Here is a 16939-nt window from a genome sequence, read left to right as displayed (position 1 = left end):
GCGGCGGAGCAGCACGGTGAGCTCCGATTGGCTCTCGGGATGAGTGACGTAAGGCGCCGCTCCCCACGGATTGGTCAGATCGGCGGTGCGTGCAAGGAGTAAACAAACCCCGCCCCCAGGCCTCCCAAAGAGAGGAGGGGGCGGTGAGGTGAAGGGGCGGGACCTCAAGCGCTCCGCCTGGGTCTCCAGTTGCTTGCCGGCTTCCCAATGGATACCTGCTGTGACCCCAACACTCCGCTCTCCAGCCGCCTGCGGTCCCGGCTGCAGGCCTGAGGCCTAAAATTTATAGACACGCCCATTCCCCCATCCCTTCTCGCGGGCTTGGGTCAGAATCTTGACTTTTCCCTCCAACCCCATCCCCCAGGCCCGAACCAGGAAAACCCCGTCTCCCTTGGAAAAAAAATGCAACTAAGGCGGTTATATCTGGGTCCCCAGGCCTTTGATGCCTGGCCCCCGGGGAGCAGCGAGGAGGAGGGTGGGGACAAGTGACTTTGAGGCCACGTGTGGGGCACCCCGTAATTAATTATCCAGACAATAGATTAGAGACCACTGGGATTGTGGGTTCTTCAATACCCAGGCAAATAAGATGCAAACCAGGCCAGGTCACCATGTCATTTAGAAGCTGAAGAGAAAATTGCGGCCCACACCCCCAAATACCTGTCCCATTTTGTTCAAAATTAAAACATTTTATCTATTCAGTGCCTATGTGAAAAATCACTTATGAGCTTACATTCTAGAGGGTGGGAAAGAAAATATGCAGAAGAAAAAAGCAAAATGTAAACTATCACGATAGGTGCCACGGGGGAGGGGAATAAGCAGAAAAGGTGTTTGAGGGATGGCTTGTATTAAATAGGGTGCTCAGGGAAGGCAGCAGAAAAGATGCCATTTAAGGAAATATCTAAAGGAGGTGAGGGAAGTGAGAGAGCACCTTTGGACTTTTCCCCCGGGGTGGGGTGGAGAGCCAATTTCTACGTAATTGTACATAGATAAACTCCTAGGAGTTCAAGAATGCCAAATGCAGTACTCTTTGGACTGATTCTAAAATGCAAAAGCCCCAATGGAGGGATTACCATGCATTTTCCAGTAATAAATCAATAGTATTTATTAAGTTTTCACAGAAGTTTTGTTAAGGTTTCAAGTTAACAAATTATTTTCAAACACTTGAGGCACAATGAAAGAAAAATGGGCAAGACAGAAAAAAACCTCCACCCTCAAGAAACTTAGTTGAGCAGGAGAAATGGACTGTAAACCACTTCAGTACGATGTGTAAACGACCATAGTAGACACACAGAGCACTTGGACTAATGGGGGTAAGACGGGTGGATGTTATTAAGGAGCTGTAACTCTTTCAGGATCTCCGTATCTGTAACAAAAACTCAGTGCTTAATTTAGGAGGAGGGCTATGGCTGTCAGTGATTCTCTAACCTCTTTAATAAATTTCTAAGATGAGAGTCTGAAGACAAAATTAAGTTAAACCATATGAATTGCTAATATTTGGCAATATTCATATGGTTCAACTTACTCTCTTGTAGAGCCAATATGAGGATTTTGCTCTGTAATACATATAGTAAGTGTTCAATAAATGATGGCAATTATGATCATTAGATAATACTGCTTTTGAAAAAAGTGATTTAAAAGTCAATGTTTCATAACACCTTCCAACACCGTGAAGTAAAATGGGCAGTGAAAGTTTCAAATTTTCCATATACTGGTTTGATCTAGCTGTGAATTTCCATGACCTAATCAGGGTATGCTGTAAAAGACACTAAATGCTAGTTTCACAGCAGGCCAAGAAATTCAGAATAAAGAACAGCTTGGTTTTGAAGCCAAAAACTGAAAATTCTCCAGAACAGAATAAATTGTCAAGTTGCTTCAGGGAGGAAAATTCATGTAAATCAATTTCTCATTCCCACTCACAGTTCCAATTTAGCAATTTGCACAACACTCAGCTCTCTTCCTTCTCATTTCCCCATTAAGGGATCTTATTTCCTTTGAAAAGGAAAATAAAGCTTCCACTATCTCCCATGCCAGAGAGTAGATGTTTGAAATATGACAGAACACACATTGATTCTGCAAACACTTATTAAGTACTTATTGTATGCCAAGAATAGTGCAAGGCATGGGATATACACATATAAATGCCCAAAGAGCTCCATACATGGGTATTCCTTTGTGCTTGGAATAATCCCCCAGTTCACCCACATCTCACCTACATGTGCCTTCTCATCTAAGCTGAGATCACTTTCTTCTGTAAAGCTTCCTCTGATTCCCCATCTCCAGCTCTTTTCCCATTAAACTTTGTCTTTAACATTCATCAAGCTTGTAATTACTCATTTAGTATCTGTACCTTGTAAATTCCTTGATATTCTGAGCCATGCCATCCTATTCACTACCCTATCCTCCGTTCTTAAGAGAAGCTCAGTAAGTTTTTATTGAATGGATGAGAGTGCCACAGCACAGCACAGTTGGAAAGAGGAAAGAAGCATAAATGAAAGTCTCTACTTATACGTGGGCCAACAAAGAGAGGGCCACGGAAGACACAGATCTGTCACAGTTAAACCTGAGGAACTTGCATGTGCTGCCCCCTCTCCTGGTGGTGAAGGCTGCTTTCTATAGGCGCAGCTGGAGGACTTCTGGACTAGTGCCTGTCAAGCTTTCATGTGCACAGGAATCACTTTGAGATCTTATTAAAATTCAGACTCTGAATCGGTAGGTCTGAGGTGGGGTGTAGAGGCTACATTTCCAATCAGCTCCCACCTGGTGCTGGCGCTGCCACACCAAGCACTACACTTGGAGTAACAGGTGTTACTAAATTATAAATATAATAAAAACAGGTTTTTATTATACAAAAAGATGTGCAGTTGTCTGGACAGTTGCAGATATGGACTTTTTTTAAAACAGCATCCTGTTTTCACACCTAATCCATCCAGTGACTGACAAAAGAAATAACACTTAAAAGAAAAATGTGTTAAATCAAAGCCTTGCCTTCCAGATTGTCCTCTAAGCCTTGGAATTTCCTCAGCCAGGGACACAACCCTCTCCTCAGTTCATTTCTGGAATGACTTAGTTGGTTAGGCCAGTGGAAGGATTTCACAGTCACCCTTAATAAAGCTAATCTCTTCTTAATACCAAACCTAAAATCTTTTTATATTTATTCTAAAAATATAAAGTATAAGGAATGACAAATCCTCATGTACCAGCTTAAGAAATAGACTATTAACATCACTAGAGCTCTGTGTGTGCCTCCCCAATGTGACCCCTCTGCCTTTCCCTCCCCGTAATAACCCTATCCTGAATTACAATCTTCTTGGTATTCTTGATAATTTTAACACATATGTATTTAACTCCAAGCAGTATATTGTTTAGTTTTGCATGTTTTTGAACTACATATATCTGGGGTCAAACTTTATTACTCATCTGCAAATTATTATTATTATTAGCTCATTTTGTTTGAGTCATCTGTCTTGATGTAATTCATTCATTTTCACTGATGTGAAAAATAACAAAATTTATATAATCCATTCTCTTACTGATAGACATTTGGGTTTGTTTTTTTTTTTTTTTCTATTCTGCTGTTAAGAATATACTTGTACACCTCTCCTTTGCAGATGTGAGAGTTTCCATAGGGTTTTAGTTAGGTCCTGGGGTGAGAGTCAAAGTATTTAATGACGGGTAATACACAAATCTTTGCTTGTTCTCCTTCCCCACTCCCCGCTCTGAGACAAATTCTTCTGCGCAGGTGGTTTATTTTGGGAATGATTCCAAGGAACAGGAGTAGGGGCTGGGAAGCTTGAAACATGAAGGGGGAAAAGCCAATCCAAGCTGTGTTTCTGAGATGATCACCTAATCAAGACCACCGAGGCTTGCTGCAGCAGGAGACTGCAAGGAGCTGTGAAGAACACACTTCAGAATTGTCCACTTAAGGAACTGAAGAGGAGCATGTTTATACACTGGTTCTTGTCCCCATTGTTTACAAGTTGCACCGTAGGGTGTCAGCTCTCTAGCACCTCCTCGTTTGACCATGGGTGACAATGACAGAGTGGATTCAAATCAGTTCCAAGCTGGGAGGCAGAGAAATCCCAGCCCAGAAAACAGGAGTTACAGTGATGCAAGGTGATGTCAGGTTATACCTGGGCAGGTGATAGCTGTAACAACTGGGATAAAAAGGTGGGCCAAGAGGATGTGAAGTGGACCAAAAGATGACCAATACTGATATAAATAAATAAATAAATAAATAAATAAATAAGGATAAGAGACAGTTCTTCCTTATGGTAGAATTCCAATGAATAAATGTAAAGAAATAATGTAAATAGAAAATCACCATTATTAGGCAAATAGTACAGGAATGATTGTTGCCAGCAAGAACCATGGATGTTCAAACTAGTGAGTGAAAGTGTGATGGGAAACAGGGTATTTACATTGGTCTAAAACAATCCCCTCACAAGATGCTTATTAGTTTCAAAGGGGCAAATAGTAACCTCATGATGGAAATACTTGGCAGATACCACCTTAATCAAGTATCAAGGTTAACATCATCAATAAGAAGACATACTGATATGTCTTCCTGATAGAATGCACTAGGAAGGCCACATCGCTTCTGCAGTGTTACAACAAAAATTCAAAACCTTAATCTAATCACAAGAAAATATCATACTATCCCAAATTGAGGGACATTCTATAAACTGCCAGTACTCTTTAAAAATGTCAAGAAAAAAAGGGACTGAGGAACTGTCAGATTGGAGGAGACTAAGGAGACATGAAAATAAATCCAATGTGGGGTCCTTCATTAAATCCTGAGCCAGAAAAAGGACAGTATTTAGAAAATTGACAAGATTCAACTAGGATCTGTAGATTAGTTAATCCTCTTACATCAATGTCAATTCCCTGGTTTGGGTGATTATATTATGTTATGTAAGATGTTAATTAGGGGAAGCTGAGTGATGAGGGGAACTCTGGGCCATTTTCACAAATTTTTGTTAAGTCTAAAATTATTTCAAAATAAAAAGCTAAAAAACTAAATACTGGGGGATCTTATTAAAATACAGAATCTGATTTAGAAGATCTGGAATGAGGCCTGAAATTCTGCTTTTCTGAAAAGGACTTTGGTGGCACTAAGGCTACTGGTCCCTACAAGCTATTTCAGACTTTTCTTCCTCGCATGGTGTTGAAGTGAAACTGACCCTCAATAAACTGTGCAAAAAGTAAATGATTTTGTGAGTTTGGGCATATGTATACACCTACGAAACCACTGCCATAATCAAGATAATGAATTTATTGTTGAGAGACCATTTTACGTGGCTCTCTCATTTCTGCTTATCTTGCAAGCAGAGGCACTGAGGCCTTGTCGCAAAGTATGTGTCTTCCTCCAGAGGGCAGTTTTGTTTACTGTTCAATGTAAGACCTCCTTCCAGGGCAAGCATATGTAGAGCAAGCATCTGACACATATACTTGCAGCCCATTACAAAAGACTCAAGTTTCCTAAGCTTGAGATTCCTCAGCTGTACCGCAGTGAGCAGATTCACTGCGTTCACAGCATCAATCTGGATCGCTCCATGTAGGAGGTGAGAAGCACGGGAAACCAATGCAAATATGAAGATTGTGATGTTTGCTATGCCTATGAGTAATAAAGTCCTTAATCTCTGACCCAGGAGTCTCCTATCTTCTGCCAATATCCATGGAACTGTGGGAGCCTAACTTATTAGTTTCCAAGTGGAGTAAAATTTCAAACTCTTCTCAGTTCTTGACAGTGTTTGTTGATGAAGCTGAGATGCTGACAAGAGACTGGACTTTCTAGGAGAGACAGGATCATAGCTTCATGGACTGGGTTAGAGGATATGAGAATTCCCTGGGATCCAGCAGCTAGGGTTCTTGCCCAAGTGGTGGGTGAGGGGGAAAGGGAATTAGCAAATCTAATGTATCCGCCCTACAATCTCCACCTCTTGATGGGTTGTTTCTTCTTCTAAGTAACAAAAAATCCATTATTACTCCCTACCATCCCTTTTTCCTACAATTTTTTACAACTGCAAAGACTCTTTAGAAATATCACTATAAAATAAATTTTAGAAAAGCCAGCTCCACATATCTCCATAATGCCCCCCTTCCTTATCCTCCTTAGACTAATATTACTTTGACCTAAAATTAAATTAAAAGAAAACCCCTCTCCTCCTTCTAATAAGTTAATGTTTATCATCCTTCAAATTTCCTACTTTGGAATGATACCATGGGCCTCACTATGGTCAGGGAATGGAATCCAGACTGACTGAATCCTTCACCATCCAGGTGTTGCTGTGCATGTGTGCAAACCCGAAGCAATGAACAGAGAAACACTAAATAAAAATGGCCTTCATACATAATATGTATAGAAAAAATCATTTACTGTTTTATTGTAGTTTCCCAAATAATTTTAGATAATTTTCAGAAGGGATTTTTAACAACTGCTAGGTTAGTTCTATCATGTTAGTATTTGAAATTATTTTTCCTTGTTATTTAAAATCTTTCTAAGTATTTAAAAATACAACATATTTTCACAACAAATTATATCATTTTTCCCACCACAAAGAATTCATCCTCTTCTCTAGTAATTTCCCTTGTGCAATAATGTACAATATGAATGATAAGCCTAACAAGATCTAGAGACAAGGTTACAGAACACCTTTCTTCTCTAACCATATCAAGCTCAAATTTACCTTGTAGTTAACATATGCTTATTTCTCTATGACTTTCTTTTCCTTTTTTAAGATTTTATTTTTAAGTAATCTTTATATCCAATGTGGGGCTCAAACTCACAACCCCAAGATCAAGAGTTGCATGCTCTACCAACTGAGCCAGTCAGGTGCCCCAATTTGTCTGTGACCTTCTTATATGCAGAAACCAAAACGGGAAATAGTGTAAAATAAGAATTTCCAGGTAAAATTAAAAAAAAAATCCAAAAGTAAAGTAGAAAAAAGATAAGGGAAAAATTCACATACACATTTCTATTGCTATGCATCCCAGATTGTATTTGTAGATCTCAACATTGATTTATGAGGTTCTCAAAGACTATTTCATAAAACTATGAAATTTGTAAAGAACATCAGAGGAATAAGATTATAAATTTGCTGATGCATATGAACTAGAAAATATATTGTCTTGCACAAATAGGAAAATTTCAAATTAATTTTCCACAAAATCATCCTGAAAAACAAGTCAGCTTTTTTAAGTAAGAGGGATTACAAACATTATGATAGCTATGGACAAAATATGTATTTGTACACCCTACTTAATATTCTAGGTAAAAGTATCTTCGAAACTTTTTTGCTGTTATACGGTATTAGCACAGAAGGAATGTGAGAACTCTTCTGCTCAGTACATTATAAAATCACATTCAAGTGCTGTATATACTCTGCCTACAAGGATTTAGAAATGCTGCTTAATGATTTCTTAAGTCACCATATTGATTTTAAAAAGTTTTTTAAAAAGATACTCATGTTAAGATATGGCTCATTTGGCAAACACCCCAACTAGTAATGGACAAAAGACATGAACAGACATTTCACTGAAGAGGATAAACAGATAACAAAAAAGCACATGGAAAGATGTTAAACATCATTATTAATTAGGGAAATGCAAATTAAAACCACAATGAGAAAACTTCACACCTATCACAGTAGCTAAATAAAAAATTGTGACATCAAATGCTGGTAAGGATATGGAGAAACTGGATCACTCATACATTGCTGGTTGGAATGTAAAATGGTACAGCTACTCTGGAACAGTTTGGAAGTTTCTTGTAAAGATATGGCTCATTTAACTGTAACCTTACGTCATTTATTTTCTGAATAGTATAGATATCTATACAGACATAGCCATCTTAATAAACCACATTTATAATAAAGGAGGGAAAGGCAGTAGAAATAGCATACGGAGAATTTCAGAAATATCTGATTCTTCAGGTTCCTGTCTCTAATGTTCCCACTCCCAAGATCATTCCTGCATTACCCTAAGGGCAAGGGTCCCATAGGAATATGGTGACACTATAGTCAGTGACTTAGAACCAGTGCTGGTACCAAAATATTTATGGCTATGAGGCTCCAAAACTTAAAAACAAGCAAGGATCACCTACTTGACTTCCTTGGGGTTACCACTTTGACTGGTTTGAACCAGATGACCCAGCACTGGGTATGCAAGGTGATTCTGGAACCAGGTAGGTCCAGAGTATATTTTAATTCTAACTGAGGAACATGATCTAGATTTCCCAAAGGGATTCAGAGTCCTTTGGGGTAGATTCAAGACTTCCAGGCTATGCCTGGACAACTCAAGAATCACTTCAAGTTGAAGAACTCCAGGGTCTTCTCTTCAGAGAATTATAAAATTCTTGCCAAACTCCTGGGTTAGATTATTTTTAATTAAAGACTGGTCCCCAGTATAAGTCCTCTGCAGAAGGGGATGTTTCTGAAGTAACTTAAGATTCAAGCCGTCTATAGTCAAATACACAAAACCTGTGATGGGAAGGCTTTAACCATACATTAGAAAGTTGATATAACTATGTGTATTTATAGATGTGTATCTCTACACAAATACATATGCAAATACATAAATATATGAAGAATTGAAAAATAAGCAGCAGGAAGATTCTAGCTCTCATAAGCTGACCCTTGAACACCACAGGGGTTAGGAGTGCCGACCCCCTGCGCAAAGATCTGTATATAATTTTTGACTCCCCAAAAACTTAACTACTAATAGCCTATTGTTGACTAGAATCCTTACTGATAATATGAACAGTTGATTAACACGGTTTGTATGTTATATGCATTACATACTGTATTCTTATAGTAAAGTTAGCTAGAGAAAAGGAAATGTTATTAAGAAAATCATAAGGTGGGGCTCCTGGGTGGCTCAGTCATTAAGCATCTGCCTTCGGCTCAGGTCATGATCCCAGCGTCCTGGGATCAAGCCCTGCATTGGGCTCCCTGCTCAGCGGGAAGCCTGCTTTCTCTCTCCCATTCCCCCTGTTTGTGTTCCCTCTGTTTCTGTCAAATAAATAAAATCTTAAAAAAAAATCGTAAGGAAAATACATTTACGGTACATATATTTATGGGAAAAATCTGCATATGAGTGGACCTGCACAGTTTATACCCATGTTGTTCGAGGGTCAACTGTTGTCCTTCTTAATCCAACAAAATATATATATATATTTTTTTTAAAGATTTTATTTATTTATTCGACAGAGATAGAGACAGCCAGCGAGAGAGGGAACACAAGCAGGGGGAGTGGGAGAGGAAGAAGCAGGCTCATAGTGGAGGAGCCTGATGTGGGGCTCGATCCCACAACGCCGGGATCACACCCTGAGCCGAAGGCAGACGCTTAACCGCTGTGCCACCCAGGCGCCCCACCAACAAAATATATTTTACTTGCAACAAATGTAAGCTGCTCCCTATCAACAAATGTATGTAAATCAAGGATAAAATATATATGCAAAAAAAAGTTGCACTTATAAAGTAAAAATTCACCTCACCAATAGGAAGGCACAGAGTTAAGTTCTGTGGAAGTAGCCATGGTTTCTGCTTTTGGGGAACTTCCAGTTTGATGGGAGTCTTGCACAGAGGCAGATAAAAGAGAGTGATCATCTTCTTTGTTCATAGATGCAAAGAAAGCAAAAAGGCAGATCAAATCAAGATGCCCTGCAGACTACATTAATCCTATGCTGAAGTCATAAACCACTCATTAAGACCACAGAGGATGCAGGCATGAGGATGGGGGCCAGTGGGTAAAATCAGCAGAAGACAATCACAACGACGATTTTTTTCCCCCTCATTAACTGGTAAAGTAGAAACCCTATTTATTTTAAGATACAACCACCTCTTTTTGCTAACAACGATTTCCTAAGGTAAAATGAGGCAGAGAGAAAAGAAGCATGATAGACACACTACATTTGCTGAGCCTTTAATTTTCTTCTAATAGTCCGTATTAGTGGTTCTCAACTGGAGGTGATACTGCCTCCTGGGGGCCATTTGGCAGTGTTACGAGACATTTTTGACAACAACTAGGGGATGCTGCTGGTAGCTAGCAGGTAGAGCTGCCAAATACCCTATTGTGCATAGCACAACGTCCCCAAACAAAGAGCTACCTGTCCCAAATGTCAGTAATGCTGAGATTGAGAAACCGTATTATGGTAGGATATGAAAAAATAAAAAAATCAAAAAATCGGCAAGTCTAGGTATGAAAGAAATTAGTACCACTTCAAGAAGGATTGTACAGAAACACTCTCCTCCTTGATAAGATAGCTACAGACCTCCTAAAAAAATCTTAGCACAAATTTTTTTAAACTGCAAATATTAGCATATAAATGAAAATAAACTTGGAAGATAGAAAGGATCAATTTTTTTGCTCAACTGATTTTGAATATCAACTGTTTCTACAACCACAAAAGCAAATGTGGTCACATTTCTGATTTAGGTCAAATCTGGCCAAAGATTTACTAAACTGTGTCACTAAAAAAGCCAGAAGTAGTAAAAATAAAAGATTAATTCTAGACTAACAGAAGAAAAAATTAGCCACTGATTTTTGAGGAGATGCTCAATTCCGATGAAACATGTTCACAGTTACTTTTTCACATTATCTAAAAGGTATTTATCCTTTATTTTGTGGTTGATGATGAGAAAGAAGAATGTGAAAAAGAAATGAGCCAACAAATTTTAAGTATTAATAATATTACAATTCAGTATATCCTAACACAAAGAGACAATTCTTTCCTATGAAATCATACCCTCTGAGAAGCAGAATCTGTAAGAAACAGTAAAACAACAGAGCAGCTTGCACGTGATCTGATTTTGATAAAAGGGCCTACAATTGGTCACTAAGCTTTGTAAAAGGGACATAAGAAAAATGAAAAGAATTAAAAAGAATATTATCTACATAATGTAATCTGACTTGTTACAGTAAACAAAATACCTCCACTTCACAAAAAAATTTCCAAATCTTAATTAATGGAGTTAATGATACTATATATTGGCTGTTATGATTCTATCAAAAATGTTAATACTTCAAGAAGACAAACTTCACTGAAATGGAATTTGCAGAAATGCAGTGTGACCCCTAGTTCTAGCTATCTGTCACTGAAATGGACATACATGATGGCAACAACAAAATTCCCTTTTACAGTCACTTTTTAAAGTACATTAGTATTTAACAACTAGCTCTATAACAGTAGATCTTTATGTCATAAAGCCTGACCAAGAGGGAAATAAATTCATTATTGCTACAAATCAAAATGGAACCTAGCCCAAGTGGAGGGAGGGGCAAATCACATGAGAACAAGTTGGAGGGTAGTCTAGTGCCATAGGACAGTTTTACACACCAGGCCCAGAGCTACTCACAACTCTGATTCTTTTACATTTGTTTCTATCAAGAAAGTTTGAGAATGTGGAACTGTCCCTGTTCCTCTCTGTGGAGCTCCGCCCCGTAACTGCAAGGCAATCGTTTGCATGAACACGCCCCCATTACCTCTGGTGCTACCTACTGCTCCTATCTCACAGAGATGAGTAGACTGAACTAAAGTAAAGATACCTGGGTAAGTAAAATACCCAAATGAAGACAATTCTCACATCACCAATGAATTAGGGCACTTTCTTCAAATTAAGTTCTGTCAGTTAGGCACTTAATTTAAAGCAAAAGACATTTATGCAAGCATCTCAACAACAAAGATGAAGAACGGGAAGAGAAGAGCAAGATTTATATCCACTACCTGCATTTTGTAAAAAATGGGATGTTATACTTTAGCCAGAAGTTTTTGAAAGAAATCCCATTTGAGAAAGAAAATATTTTCTTGTTCCTTATGAATCATTATCCTTTGTAGTTTCATTCACTAAAGTTATTTTTTCAATACAAAAAGAATGCTTATTTTGGTTAACCAAGGAAAAATTAAGGCAGTGAGCGTCTTTAAGCCCAATAAAAGAAAGAATTGACTAACAATAAGCCTATCCGAGAGGGGCATAGCGAGCTCATATTTGGATAGAGTATTGAACAATTATGGTTTTAAATATAAAATACTAATGTTGCAAAATTCCACATTTCCTCAGTTATTCTTTCTTTACAGCTATGTGAACTTCATATAGCCTACTTAATCTTAAATAATTAAAGGAACACTTGTCACTTAATTTTGGAACAAAACATGAATGGGGCTTGACCCAGAACTACTAACTCAGATAGTAAACCATTACGTTTGTATGTATTGCTGACCCAGTATAAAAACGGGGAGGACCCACAGCTGTCAAAATATGGCTAGAAATGGCTAACGTCCTTTGGAATTTGCTACAAAACAGAAGATATAAAGTTTTGAGGTACTGTTGCCTTACAATCTTACCAAGGTTTAGATTTAAAAATGAGGGATTTTGTTTTGTATTCAAAAAAGCAATGTTTTTTCTCTCAGGTTGCAAAGCTCATCTGAAAGCTCTCAGTCATCGTCATATTGGGTTTTATCCCTGAGTTGTGTCTCATCTGCATGTCATATCAACCAGCCGTATATGGTTGCAGTCGTTCCAGTTAGCGCTACATCTTGTTGTACCAATTCATGGAGCGTTTCACTGCTTTGACCCAGTTTTCCATACGCATTTCATATTCTTGCCATTTCTTCTGTGGCTTGAAAACCATTTCACTTTGCCTCAGTTTCTTTAGTTCCTCCTTGTCAGTCCAAAACCCTACAGATAGAAAAAAATTACTCTCAAATTTTAAGGCAAATAAGTAGTCCATAAAGTCTATCCACCAACCTATGCAAACCGGTGCACAGGTAAACAACTATTTTTTTTTTTTAGAGAGATTTTATTTATTTATTTGACAGAGAGAGAGAAGCCAGCGAGAGAGGGAACACAAGCAGGGGGAGTGGCAGAGGAAGAAGCAGGCTCCCAGCAAAGGAGACTGATGTGGGGCTCGATCCCAGGACCCCGGGATCACGCCCTGAGCCAAAGGCAGATGCTTAACGACTGAGCCACCCAGGCATCCCAACAACTCTTGTTTTAAAGCACAATTGAAAATATTTTGGTGCTTTTGAATTTTGTTAGATTGACTATCCCTGGGAATAAATACACCAGGATTTTAAAATCCTTTGGTTTCTGTCAGCTTTATTTCTGTGTGGCAGGGCACTGAACCATTTCTAGATCAACCTCACCCTATCATCATTTAATTTTGTGACTTGCTATGAAGAAAAGAAAACAAGTAAGAAATTGTAAATTTTCCTTTTACATAATTAAAAAAAACAAAAATAAATCAGGACTTTTGTCATGTATCTTGAGGTTAGAGGCAACTCCCTGGGATATGCATTATTTCAAAGCTGGGACTGAATATAATAAGCAGTTTCTTTTTCAAACTACTTTATTTCATACAAGTTATTTAAACCCCACTTCATGATAATATCGCACTGGCATATACTGTTCTTCACAATGAGGATCATGTGATTTATAATAAAAAAGCAGCAAGAAAACACATTTATAACTATGACCATAAGTAGTCTGAAATGGTTGAGGGGTCTTATTAATTAACCTGGTATATTTCACTTACTCTGAAGTACTAACATAGTTGACAAGTCTTCTTGAAGTATATTTTCTCTTACCAATAAAGCAGACACAAAATTCCTTCCTCTCAAATGTTCTGTCAGGTCACATTCTTTCTAATTGACAAAGTCAAGAATTTTAGATTTATCTATATTTAAAGATATTGATTTATAGAAGTTATTAAAAGACTAAAAATAGTTATTAGTATACAAAGTTAGATAAGTCTAGTCATGAAAACAAGCACATTTTTAAAATCCGTATTTCCAGAATTAATTATTTACTCTTCAAGGCGTACATAGCTTTTTGAAGATTGATTTTATTTATTTATTTATTTATTTATTTAGAGTGTGGCTGGGGCAGGGGCAGAGGGAGAAGGAGAGAGAGAATCTTAAGCACCTGCGCTGAGCATGGAGCCCAACACAGGGCTTGATCTTACAACCCTGATATCATGACCTGAACTGAAATCAGGGGTCAGATGCTTAACTGACTAAGCCACCCAGGCACCACAGGACACACATATTGTTTAAAGTAATTTTATTAAATATGTATCAAATAGACTCATTACCTGGGTGAATTTTGAAAATACAGAGGATGTGCATAGCCTTCAAGACTCAGATTCCTGAAAGAGAAGCAATCTAGCCAGAAATCTCAGGTTTTCTGAGACGATAAAATTGCTCCCTGTAGTTAGTGAAGTCCTTTTGTATTGGAAAGGTTTGAAATTAAGTACAGATACAATGAAATACCTTAAGTTCAAGCCACTAATGTTATGTGCTTTTTTTTTTTTTAAGATTTTATTATTTATGTATTTATTTATCACAGGGGTAGAGGCAGGCAGAGAAGCTGGCTCCTTGCCGAGCAAGGAGCCCAACCTGGGACTCAATCCCAGGACCCCGGGATCATGACCTGAGCCAAAGGCAGACACCTAACCGACTGAGCCACCCAAGCGTCCTGCCACTATACTATGTTTAAAAATAATCTGTATGTGGGGGCACCTGGGTGGCTTAGTTGGTTAGGTGTCTGCCTTTGGCTCAGGTCATGATCCCAGGGTCCTGTGATCAAGCATCGGGCTTCCTGCTCAGTGGGAGGCTGCTTCTCCCTCTCTCTCTGCTGCTCCCCCTGCTTGTGCTCTCTTGCTCTTTCTGTCAAATAAATAAATAAAATCTTAAAATAAACCCAGAATAATCTGTACGTGTTTGTTATTTAAAGTATTCAAAATGTTCAAGAGAATCACATATTTTGTCTTATGAGGTGAAAAGGTGAAGAAAAATTTTATTTACCTTATATACAGTATCAGAATGTTTATGAGTATTTGATTTACTGCAAATATAAGCTTAACTTATTCATTTTGCAAGAGTTGTTTAAGTACTTGAAAAGATTTTCTTTGTTATACTTCTAAGTTTGCTCAGTTAGGCATATGAAATTATTAAAAAGAAAGTCGATAGTATTCAGTTTGTATTAGTTGAAATACACAAAGGAATTTAATTAAATTTGTAAATGGAAATGATTACTTAAGGGAAAGTTATTTTCTTCAACTTGAATTAGTCACACATTAATCTATTCAAAGTTAACAGATTTTTAGTAGAATAAAGTTTAAGTTGAACTTACCAAGATTTCAAAATTTTTGGATTTCTAATTTTAATATGCTAAATATTAGCCTAAATTTTTTTTTTAAAGATTTTATTTATTTATTTGACAGAGAGAGAGACAGCCAGTGAGACAGGGAACACAAGCAGGGGGAGTGGAAGAGGGAGAAGCAGGCTCCTAGTGGAGGAGCCCGATGTGGGGCTTGATCCCAGAACGCCAGGATCACGCCCTGAGCCGAAGGCAGACGCTTAACGACTGTGCCACCTAGGCGCCCCTAGCCTAAATTTTTTAACTGCAAAATATTCTGTTTTGTGCAAACACTCTTCCCTTCCATATAGGAATGTATTAAATACTCCCAGTGTCCGAAGTCAACATACTGCTTCCTAGGGAACCCTCTAATTGGCCTTCTCGAGTCCATTCTTCACCCTCCCAACTAATCCTCTCACTAATTGCCAAAGTGGTCTGTTCAAATATAGATCTATCCATGTCCTTCCCCTGCTTAAAATTCTTCAGTGGCTCACCAGTGCCTTCACGATTAAGTTCAAACTCCTCTGTATGAGGAGTCTACCACAACTGGACCTCTGTTCCTCTCCAGCCTTTCCTCTGGCTCTTCCCCTATCAGCACTCACTGTAATGGGCTGGGACATTCACACAAACTGCTTTCTTTACTGAACCACTCACCTCTTATGGCTCCCACTTGTTTAAAGCTATGGCTGTTTGCTGGGTTTATCACACAAGCATAATAATTGGTTGACTTGTCCGACTGTAACTAGAGACTCCCACAGCAGGGACTATGTCTTTTAAACTCTTTATTCCCAGCAGTGACTGTCATGTAGCAGGTACTCAACAGATTTTCATTAAGTGAAAGAATGGCATGGTTTCTAATGCCAAAGAAAAGCCTACCTACTCAAGAAGTTTAGCCAGAGACCTTGTTGAAGTACACTTTGTTGGAGACAGAGCTTTGAAAATTAATTTTCCTCACCTCATAATTCTGACTGGAGTGAAGTGGGGGGGGAGATCCATCCATAGAGGAGGTCAAAGGAATATTTTGTGAGTAATGTACATATGTGTATGGAGCTTAATGGACACCAAGATTTTCCAGACTCTCTCTATAATTCTGTGATTTGGGAAGATAAATACCATTGGCAAGAAACAGCTTGCGAGACAGCTCACACTTTTATAAAATCCACACATACCAACAGCAAGGCCAGCTAGAGAAGCTGCACCCAGGCAGGACATGTCTATGTTGACAGGTCTTTCTATATTTGCATTAATCAGGTCTGAAGTCATCTGCATAACAAAATTGTTCCTACAAACTCCTCCATCTGCCCTGTGGGGAGCAAGATATTTGAGATAAATTACTCCAACAGAAGCATAAAAACATTATTAATTTTTTTAAAAGGGCCACACACATTTTTTTAGATTCTTGATTTTAAGTTTAACTTTTTAATTCCAAAATTATACCACTTAGCATTGACCTGAAAATAAAGGTCCTCACTAGGTAATCTTCAAACACTTTTCCATATCCCTAATATTAATCTTCCCACCCGCCCTGTTTGTCCTAAGACTAATTCAAAATAGGCCAAGTAAACTGAGCCAACATAAAAATTCATTTGGACATACCAGCAAAGAAAATTTGACGCTTCCATGCCAAAAGGATAGCCACACACCCAAAAAAGAGATTTTAAAGATGTTTATAATATACATATGTATATTAGGATCCTCCTAAATTCTACATTGTGTTATATTCTCCATAAATCCAAAATTAGCTTCACTTTTCTTTCCAAATTCCTATGACCAAGAATTCTGTTGCAAAGAAACAAGGCATAATA

General features: G+C 38.2%; 1 protein-coding gene across 1 annotated transcript in view; it reads right to left on the bottom strand.

The window, feature by feature from the left end:
• Positions 1-9266: 9266 nt before the first annotated feature.
• GK5 (glycerol kinase 5) overlaps positions 9267-16939 on the bottom strand; it is a 71908-nt gene continuing 64235 nt past the window's right edge. The window contains exons 14-15 of the mRNA XM_034661815.1: positions 16304-16437; positions 9267-12674 (exon numbers count right to left, since the gene is read on the bottom strand). Of these exons, the coding sequence (XP_034517706.1) occupies positions 12526-12674; positions 16304-16437 (283 nt within the window). The 3' untranslated portion in view covers positions 9267-12525. The remainder of the gene's footprint in view (positions 12675-16303; positions 16438-16939) is intronic.

The sequence above is a fragment of the Ailuropoda melanoleuca genome, chromosome 6, assembly GCF_002007445.2.
Source record: "Ailuropoda melanoleuca isolate Jingjing chromosome 6, ASM200744v2, whole genome shotgun sequence".
In the NCBI taxonomy this organism is placed as follows: Eukaryota; Metazoa; Chordata; class Mammalia; order Carnivora; family Ursidae; genus Ailuropoda; species Ailuropoda melanoleuca.
The sequence above is the reverse complement of the archived record's forward strand: the minus strand, read 5'-3'. Positions and strand labels throughout refer to the sequence as shown.